Raw genomic sequence first — 10,317 nt, 5'->3', positions numbered from 1 at the left:
AGTAAGCCAAAATTTCATTTGTTGTTGCCAACAATAGAAATTTTCACCACTGAATTTTTCAGGTTTGCTAGACATAGCCTTAAGCATTTCCATAGCAGACATTTTGAACAGAACAAAACACAGAAGATGTAGACAGAATTAAAAAATTTTCTCTCTAAGAATGTTAGAAAAAAATTGATCAGTGGAAAACACAAACAGAAACTAAACACGTGAAAACCAGCAGACAACAGACAAGGCAGGAAACAAGCAATGCAACATAACAGACAAATAAGCCTATAATTAAAATAACAAGAGAATGAGTTCAGAGTAGCCTGGGTTGAAGCACGCTAGGCGCTGTCCTTAGAGAGAAAACGCCCCAACTGCACTGGGTAGATTAAGAACTTGATGCGCTCCTCTCCCAAGATACGTCAACCCGTTGAATCTGTCGTGTGCAGCGATAGATCCCTGAACTAGATGAACAAACAGTGCTCTTTGAATATTGATTAATGAAAAACCAGTGAAAATTAGGGGAAGAAGAAGGCAATAGTATGTCCTGTTTTTTCTGAGTCTAGAAAGCTGTATCAGGACTCCTTTTTGTAAAGCTTTTGTGCCAACGTGCAGCCAGAGAAATAGGCAACGTGAGGAAAAAAAATAAAGAACGTGTAATGGGAGTGGAGAAAGTTTTTATCAGCTATAAAAACTGAATTGTAAAACAGAATCCCTAAAAGTAGGATAAGGGTTTTGAAATAAAATCATATCAGATAGATAGCTTTTAAAAATAAAATATCACTAACATAAAATAGGATTTTAAATTACCTAGATATGAAATTTTCCAACAGTTTCCTCCTGTCATCTTCTTTCTTCCTTACTTTCCTCTCTTATGGCTTTTCACTTTTGTATATTTCCACTCATATTAATATATATATATATATATATATATATTTGGCTTAACAAAAAAAAATAATAGGAAGAAAAAATACGCTGGTGGTAAAAGAGAATAACACTGAATGTATTGTGAGGTGGTCAGAAGAAATTGCAAGAGTATCCTAACTCCAAACAAGTTCTAATGGTGATACAAACTTCAACCTGAATATACAATCCATGTGTTAATAGAAAGTAGAAACTCATGTATACAAAAAGATATGAAATACTCCTGAAATATGAGTGAGCATATATCTGAATAGAAAATAATCAAAATGGATTTCCTACAGTATCTTGTGGCTATGCCTATGCCAAATTTACAAGACCAAGTCCTGGCACGAATTAACAATTTTACCTTTGCTAGGATCATTACTGGATATCTAATTCCATTTGATCTTCGAAGCACCTAGAAAATATACAAATTATTAACGAAATAATACATGATATCCCACATATTACGTGATCAGCAGTTCATGAACAACATATGTATGTGCATTCCGCCATTTACCTAGTTTACAATTCTCATGGTCCTCGCATCTTTTCTACAATGTGTCTGCTTTTTTCTTCAATGTGACGCCTTTTCTCTTCCAATTTCTCACTCATCTTCTTCCCCAAATCAAGCATCCTTTCCTTTCTCCCCATTTTCTTTAGCAGTCCATCTTCCTGTTCAATAGAAGGATTATGTTTCTCAGGAACCACACTTCTGTCTAGTGGTTGGAACTCAGAATTGTCCTCCTTTTGTTCACTAGTTTCGAGTGGTTTGTTATTCTGTAATGAAGGTGTACCAAGTTCTTTCAAATATCTAGTTTCTTTTTGTAATTTGTCATTCTCTGTTAAAGGCACTGTCAGTTCCTCCAAACTCCTGCTTCTCTCCAGTGTTAGTGGAGTAGTGGAACTTAAAGGAAATGCTATAGAACCTGATGAGTTGCTAGTTGGTTCTGGACTAGATTCAGCAGTTTCTGGTTTTTGTAGATTTTGCTCTGGACCATTACTTGAGGTGCTTGCACTACTTGAAGTTTTCATTCCACCAGAAGGTTGATTCTTGGTATCAGTTGAAGTGGAAGTCTCATTCCCAAATTCATGGTTAATCCATATGAATGGAGCAACATTCCGAGGAACCCAGTCATCCTTTTCTGCTAACATCCATGAGATACATACGCTTTCACAATTTGGGAGCACTAAAGTTTCCCAAATTGCTTTCTGCAAGAGCAAAATCAAATTCAGAGCAGCTTTTACCCTTTACAATACATAAAGTTTAAACAAATTTATATCAACAACCCTGTCAATACACTGCTATTTGGTGTATTTATAGAAACACATGTCAACAAAAGAAGGCTTCTGTTAAGAGTAGACAAGATATCTTCACTGCTCAAATTTGGATATCATCTTGCAGTTTTAATCAAACTTAGGTAAAAAGAATCTCTCATTTTTCTCAATAATAACAGGATTCTGTTGCAAGAAACTAAGTACTTTTCTATGATATGAATCCCAACACAGTAATGATGGATCCCTCTACAATATAATGTGTCATTCTCTCCAATTTGAAAACCCTCTGTCATTCTTAACTAAAAGGCAAGAGTCCAAATTAAAATTCATATGTGTAACTAACCGAGTTTGAGATAAGTTTGATCACTTAAAATAAGAGATTAGGTCAATGGCACTTCTAATCAAACTTGCGCAAAATAGAGTTCTCTTTTTTCTCAAAAATAACAGAGGATTCTGATACCAGACACATACCGACACAGGTAATGGTGGGTACCTCTACAATAAAATTTGTCATTCTCTCACATTTAAAAGCCCTCTATTGCATTATCAAAAAAAAAGCCCTCTATTGTTCTTAACTAAAAGGCACAGTTATACAGAGGGACATTTATGTATAACTAATTAAATTCGAGATAAATTTAATCACTTAATATAACTAGTTCATTACAAAATAATTTTCATTCATCAAACACTTCTGAACTGAGTCAACCACTTATTTTTAACATGTTAAAGTAGACTATTTGACTGAATAAAATTAAGTTTAGTTATTAGTTGTATTTATAAAACCTATTGTAATATTAGACCCCATCTTAAGATGTATCAGCCCATAAACAAATTATGATTGATTGTTAAGTATATAAATTGCATTAATTCTGATAGCATGAGAGATGAATTTATAGATGTGGGTTTCTACTTACAGATAATTTACCCCATCTGAAATTAGTAGTGGAAAGAAGCATGTATTCACTACATACAACTTATGGAGTGTAAATTGCGGAATAAAACATGCAGAGACAGAGAGAGAGAGGAAATGGTTAAGAAAGAAATTTAGCGTTAGCACCCGGACAAAAGAAAAACAGATGCTCGAAGCCCGAATTCTATGGCCATGCATTTAAAGGAAGCACATATAAACTGACAGAGGGAGGAAAAAATGTATAGATCTATCCTCTTTGTATATAATCACGGATCCGGATGGTATATATAAAATATTTCTCAAAAGTTTATAAGAAAAAATGGGAATTTACAAATATTTGAAACTTGAAGAAAAAAGCTGCAGGGATTTAGTAGTCTTTTACTCGAAACTAAGCTATAAATCAAACAGAAAGAAGCTATCATACCTTTAGCCTATTGACCAGTACTAAAGCAAAGTGCCCACTAGTTATCTTATGTTCTCCAACAGACGATTCCAAGTTGAAATCTATGTCTGGCATTGATGTGAAACCATACCACAATTGATCAGAGGGAGGTGGCTTTATATGCAAACGCAATGTCCCCCTGAGGGAAGCTACTCGTATTGACAAAGAGAGAGGAACCTTTAGACAAGAAATAATCAGTTACTTTGAGAATTAAACAACAGCTGTTTATAAACTGATGACTACTTAGAAAAAGAAAAATCTGCACATTATAAAAAATGTAAATGTACTTAATGAAGGAATATGAAATGCTCAAGGTCAATTTGCAATATTCTGGACTTTCCCTATGGTTTTGAATTAATAAACCCACCCGATTTATCCGCTCAAACCGTTTAACCAGCACCCGCTTAATCCAAGACTCAGATCGGATGACAACAGTTTCCATATTTATTTGGTCCGTTTACGTTGGTTTCAGTATGTTGCACCCGAAACCATCCGTAACCGACAGATGGACACCACTACCTTGAGGTTGATTTTTCAGGCCATATATCTGTTCATTGTTATGAGAAAAACAATTGCATCTGATATATTTGAAGTGTCTGGAAAAAGTTAGAAAGATGAGGTATCTATCTGATTAAAAGTTACAATAGGGAAGGGAAAGGCACCATGATCGGAGATCATAAGCCACAAAACGTCACAAGGATGAGCACCCTTGATAGGTTCGGAGATTCTATGAAGTATCTAGAGAGAGCAAGTCTAACTCTAACTTTTCCAAGGATGCTCATCTTTGTGGCGTTCTCTGGCTTATTGATATCAGATCATGGCGCCTTAACCTTTCCCTAACCATTCTCAGATTCATTTTTCGCACATCAAATTGGGGTTTCTATTTGCACCAGATTAAATGTCAAATATCTTATGTTCAGAACTCGAGTTATACATTTCCATTTTCAGTGATTCTTGAACCAAATTTGCATTTTACAAAGCCATCTTTCACTTCGTTTTGGAATCACTCAATTCTGAGGACCGTGGAGTGAGATATGGGCTTGGCTAAGAAAACATGAATTCGGCATCTGTTTTTTGTAGTTGTTGCTGCAATCCTGATTCTCACAAATTGGAGGCTAATTTTAGGAATCAATTCCAATCATGCTTGATCCAATCATCCAATTCTAAAGGGGTTCATATCACAAACTGATTAAACCATATAACAAGAGTTTGCACCAAATTTATAATAGGATTTAAACTTGAAATCAGTTTAACAATGATTAAATGATTCCTGCAAATCATACATACTGCTAAACCCCAAAGAAAGGTGAAAAGGGAAAAGAGAGGAAGAATACAGCCACACAACATCACTAAACTAGTAGAAGTCTAATATTGAAAAAAGCGATCTGCCAAAAAGTAGTATGAAGAAGAAACCAATGGAATAAAGAGGGAACAATGGAGAGTACCTGTGAAACTTGTTTGGCAACAGAATTTAATACAGATTTCCATCGTGATCCATGATTTGAGGAAGTCACAGTACTCTTAAAGCTCTTAGAAGTATCTGCTTAGGGCAAAACAAGATACGCACGACACCATCAAACTAAGTACTGTATATAACACTCTAAGTAGATATGAAAACTATTTATTCTCTATCCTCCACATTTAGAAAATTTAGGGGCAGTTTACTTTGAGAAAATGCTATCTAGTTTTGTTTCCTGTTTAAACTTTTAATTGCAAACTTCTTAACTTATTTTCACTTTGGTTTCAATTTTCAAATGTTTGTATAGCAATTCCCGAAACCTTCTTTTTATTGTTTTCATTTTGTATAGCAATTCGTGACCAATTTTTTATTGATTTCAATGTTTCTAAAAGCTAATGTTGAAGTTGGTGGGCGTACAAGTAGAAATGAAATCAAAATGTTTATCTGCCCACATCTTAATCATCAGCCTAGGCAACGGGTAAAGGTACTAGGGAGTTTGCAAAAGGCACCCCTTTCCCTCGTAGCAGTAAAGCATAATTTTTCTTTAATAAAAATAGGATTTTCCTTGTTTAATGGGTAACCATTTGCAAGTTGGGGTGATTCACTTTGCACGGTTGCACCAATATAAACTATAAATTTGATAAACAATAGAAGATAATACGTGCACACACATATTCTTATTTATTAATTTTTTTAAAGACAACTAATCATCACTACTGAAAAAAAATTCTCTCCTTTCTTTTGTCTTTTCTATACAGATCTTAGAAAACAATACATAAAGGGAAAATAAGGTTACACTAATGTAAAAAAAATGAAAATAGAAAAATCTTTTCTCAAACTGAAAAGTCTCACTATTCAAGGAGAAAAGCAAAACTAGAAACAGACATTGGAATCCTCTAGGAAAGCAGGGGGGGAAACTATAATGAAAACTGCCAAATTTCCTTGTCATTGTTGTAACTAGAAATAAATTTATCAGCTCATAAAAAGCAGCAGTCCATATTCTCCATCTACCTTATACCTGTAACCCTTGTTTGTGAAATGTGGAAATTACAATAAATCAAGGATGCAGAACCAGTAAGTTCGAACAGGATTTCAGGGAGAAAAAGAAGGCATAAACAGTTGGGTTTGATAGGACTTGAAAACAAAGTTCATAAATAAATGTAATTGATGTGAATCACAGGGACATGCATTAATAATTGGATCAGATGGATCATTACTCACCAGTGCTCCAATCAGCATCTTCCTTTTGCTCTTGTAAATCATTCACTCTTTCTGCAAGATTCAATTCCTTTTCTAAATATTGAAAACCTTCAAGAAGATCTGATGGTACAGCCCCAAAGTTGTTTGGCTTTGGATTTGAGTCTTTGGACCCAACCTGGAGCTCTAGTTCACCAGCTTCAAGTCTTGTTTCAACCTCTAATGCTGCACCTCCAGAATATTCAATGTCAAATTCTAAAGCCCAAACCTCACTCATTTCCATAGGGAGAACCCTCATTCCTGCAATACGAGGTGGAACATTCCCAGTACTGATGTCAGTACAAATGACTTCACCAATATAACTGGGAGTCCTCATATTGGACAATGTTCTCTGTGGGAAAAAAAAAATGAAACCACTATCACATAACTTGTAGAAAAAAGTGAAGTTTTCTGAAGGGGGGTTCTCTGTGAACAAGAGAACTAGAAAGAAATGAAGTCTGCAGCATAGAGATAGCAGGAGGGAAAGTGCATGTTTTAAAAAATAATCTCCCCCCCCCCCCCTCTAGTCAAACAATTGTTGAAATCAACTGATTTTTTCTTCCACTCATTAAATTAAGAAACTCTGATGATGAGATACCTTCTTTTTATCTGGTTGATAGTGAAATATTAAGTCAACCATATCAGTTTTAAGTTAGAAAGTTACTATATAGAAACATTTAAAAGGGGAGAAGCTTCTATTGTCTTAATGTTTTATGCTTAATAGATGCCAGGTTGTAGCTGTACACATGAGTTTTAGGAACTAATAGCAGTGGAAAAGTTCAAAGATAGATATGATAACTTTTATCGTGTTTTCAACATGAAATTATGAATTTAAACAACTAATATACATAAATATCTAAAAATGATTACTGAACCACATGATACCCATCTTGACAGAACAAACAAAAAAAACGCCCTCATATTCGAACATTTCAACATCAATTGGGAAAACTTAAACCTGAATCCTTGCTTGCATGGATCTCTTCAACAGCATGTTGCCTTTGGCATCAAAAAATAGTCGGGAAATCAACAAATTCCAACATAATGTTCCCTCATCAATACAAAACTTCTCATCTGCATCCCCATCAGAGTTGACAGAGTGAAGACTCTGGCTTCCAGAATGAGATGATTTTGAAGATAATTGTGGGGCATTATCGACCAAGGAATTTTTAAGATGCTTTGACGTTGAAGCATTTTTCAAAATGCCAGTGGCCAAAACTGCATCTTGGCTAGCACGAAGCTTCTCGATGTTCTTTTTTCCTTCCTGGCCTGACAGTGAAGTCCAAGTTAATTTATTTTCCATACCAACTCGGGAAGTTCTTTTTGCAACCTTTTTTAAAAATTGACGAACTTTTGAGGAAGAACCATCAGACCTACTAGCCCTTTCTATTGCCTCAACACTTGATCCTGCAGATGGTTTCATAAAAGACTGATGTACAGAATTTAAGGATGTCAAATAACTATGAAACTCCTCATGCAACTGGTCAAACCATTTGATTTTTTCTTTTTGATCACATGAAGCCAAATAGAGCGCCTTACACCATGCTTCTTTCTCCCATGAAGTTTCAAGATATAAATAAAGAGTTTTGCTTCCATTGTATATCATAGAAGAAGTCTTGTTTTCCACTTTGATAGGGAATCTTTTCGCCCTATAAGATTCATCACCAATTTGTACCCAAAAAAAAAAGATTCATCATCAATAAAATACAAACTCGAATCACATAATTTCCTCAATAAATAACCAGAAGTTAAAATAAAATTTAATCTTTCCAATATCATTTTGATGCCAAAAATCCAAGCTATCAAAAGCTACTTCCTTTAAGTATGCAAGGCACAAAGGAGATGAAATTTCTCTATGTCAAATTCAATATCAGAAGTTTACCAGAGAAAAAGAACATTGTTTACATTTTTACACAGTTGGTCATATGTTGAATCAAAATAACGAATTTCGACATTTTTCCCTTTGAAAGCAACAAAAGACAACTTATATAAGAGGAACTGTGACTCTTGCATAATCTATTTAGGATCAAGTTTTCTGCAAATTGTAATACTGCTCTAGGATGAAACAGTGATATCACATGCATTATAGTTTGGCATTCAAAGATTTCACATTGTCGACAAGGTAGGTGTTAGAGAATTTTGTCACTTCTTTGCTTGACATTCTTATCAGAAAGTGACATTCATATAAGCAGTAAAGAGAAAAAGTGGTGGTGTAGAGTGTAAAAATCTGGTAACAATAATGTTGCCAGGGAGTCCAAATGAAACAACACCATCCAATGAAGCGATTTCCAGATCACATTACCATTTCCTTGAAGAAAGAGTTGATGCTGACACAGCTTGAACTAAGCAGCCCTTGAGTCCAATCGTCGTGCACAAACCATCCGGTTCTCTTAGAGTAAGCGATTGACCCTTGATTTCTCCATACATTTTACTAGGAGAAACCTCCAACATCTTTGTTTTTCCTTTTTGCTCTTTTGATGGCATATCCAGCCGCAGTTTTGAAACTTTCCCAGAGTCTATAACCCAAACCACACCCTGAAAAGTGAAACAGTAAAAAAATTTAGATAGAGTTGCATAACAATTCAAAAGTAATCAAATAGATAGTTAGTTTTTTTGTAAAACCAATCTTAATCAAGACATGTAGCCTAAAAATGACTTTTTTAAATCATCAACTTCTAATTTCACTCAAAAGCTTTCAACCCATTTTTCTTTTCAGTGAGATGATTATAACTGAGTAATAACCAGAAAATGGGTCATAAGGTTCATAGAAGCAGAAATGGCTCTCTAATTTCACTATAATTTGAGCAAAGCTGAGAAATTCAAAGATGACCTGCTTCTTGGACGCAAAATGCAGAGATTGTTGATGATCAAGTTGGTGTGAACCCAGTTTGGTTTTGGATAAGAGGTTAGCTTCGTCCTTGTTGAGCTTGTGGCGCAACCGCTTCATGATCCATAACAGTCCCAAAGCTTCGGCAGCGACAACGGCCACCACCCCGAGACTGAACCCCAGTAGAATCGAACCCAAACCCAGAATCAACGCCATTTTGAGACGGTGGAGTTGCAGAAGGGGTAGCACTGTAGCGGGGAGACAGAGTTGGAACTTGCAAACGACGTGCGAAGAAGGAAGAAAGCGCGTTGAATAGGGAATTTTTTGGTAAATGAGAAAAAAGAAGAAAAAAGTTTGAACTTTGAAATATCTACCTTCACAATTACTTTATAAGTTTAATTTTGATGTATTAATGGGTGTGTAAAGTTTTTTTACACAATCAACTAATTAGATTTTTAGGATATGAAAAAATCTGTTTTTTATTTAATTTTATTAATTGATGTTGCATATCCTTAAAATCTGATTAGTTGACGTGTAAGACATCACATCCATAGTAGCCCTCGAGTGCAAAGGCAAAAGGGAGCTTGACTGCAAGACTCACCCGTCGAGCAGGGACGAAAGTCGGCCTTAGTGATTCGACAATGCCAAGTGGAAGGGTTTCACTTCGAAAAGAAGATGTTTCATATTAATAGATTCGGGTCCATAACTCTGGGTTCCAATGTACAAGATCTTGTAGCACTTACCAATGAGGCCCTATCAATAATCACATTATAAGAAGTCATTATAAGAAGTCATCACTTGCACGATCACGTACCCTACTTTCAACACATTCTCTTTCTTGCCAAAGATCGTATCCAAATTCAGGTACCCGTGCACCCATATCTGCTCGCCAGAAAACCCTAATAGAGTCCTCGTTAAGGATGTCAATGGGTACGGGTGGGCATGGGTAATATATACCCACCACCCGCTTCGCAGGTAAACATTTACACCCGTACCCGCTCCATACCCACATGGATATCCATTAAGTGGGTTTTACAGGATTTTAAAATATCTATGGATATCCATGGGCACCCGACACCCATTAATATATATGGATCCGCATATACTTTTTAAATGAAAATAATATTAAAAATAAAATTTAAAATTGGATTTTACCGTTATTAATGTGTATAGGAAAATACTTTTTTTGTAGGTTGTTTTTCATCATTACTATTATACAAGTTTATTTGAAGGAGAACTATAACTCAAACATAAATTCATTAGATATAAGACATTTT

At 35.2% G+C, this 10,317-nt stretch overlaps 1 protein-coding gene across 2 annotated transcripts; it reads right to left on the bottom strand.

The window, feature by feature from the left end:
• Positions 1 to 1,140: 1,140 nt before the first annotated feature.
• Positions 1,141 to 9,387, bottom strand: LOC130717031 (uncharacterized). 2 transcript variants are annotated; one of them, XM_057567117.1, is made up of 8 exons: positions 9,044 to 9,387; positions 8,516 to 8,748; positions 7,172 to 7,862; positions 6,199 to 6,565; positions 4,964 to 5,058; positions 3,501 to 3,695; positions 1,409 to 2,100; positions 1,141 to 1,306 (listed from the first exon to the last, which is right to left on the bottom strand). In XM_057567117.1, exons 1-7 carry the CDS (start codon positions 9,254 to 9,256, stop codon positions 1,423 to 1,425), a joined length of 2,472 nt encoding a protein of 823 aa, XP_057423100.1. In that variant the 5' UTR covers positions 9,257 to 9,387; the 3' UTR covers positions 1,141 to 1,306; positions 1,409 to 1,422. The 2 variants fall into 2 exon arrangements, with proteins under 2 accessions (XP_057423100.1, XP_057423099.1); XM_057567116.1 differs by having other exon boundaries at positions 1,141 to 2,100.
• Positions 9,388 to 10,317: the final 930 nt, after the last annotated feature.

Source organism: Lotus japonicus, chromosome 5, assembly GCF_012489685.1.
Source record: "Lotus japonicus ecotype B-129 chromosome 5, LjGifu_v1.2".
Classification (NCBI taxonomy): Eukaryota; Viridiplantae; Streptophyta; class Magnoliopsida; order Fabales; family Fabaceae; genus Lotus; species Lotus japonicus.
Note: the sequence above shows the minus strand (reverse complement) of the source record. Positions and strands in the feature narration are given on the sequence as shown.

Coding starts and splice junctions, on each gene's coding strand:
- LOC130717031 (XM_057567116.1), bottom strand. CDS start 9,256: ATGGCGTTGATTCTGGGTTTGGGTTCGATTCTACTGGGGTTCAGTCTC. Junction 7,863..8,515: donor ACTCTTTCTTCAAGGAAATG/GTAATGTGATCT, acceptor TGAATCTTATAG/GGCGAAAAGATTCCCTATCA. Junction 6,566..7,171: donor CCATGCAAGCAAGGATTCAG/GTTTAAGTTTTC, acceptor TTTTTCCCACAG/AGAACATTGTCCAATATGAG.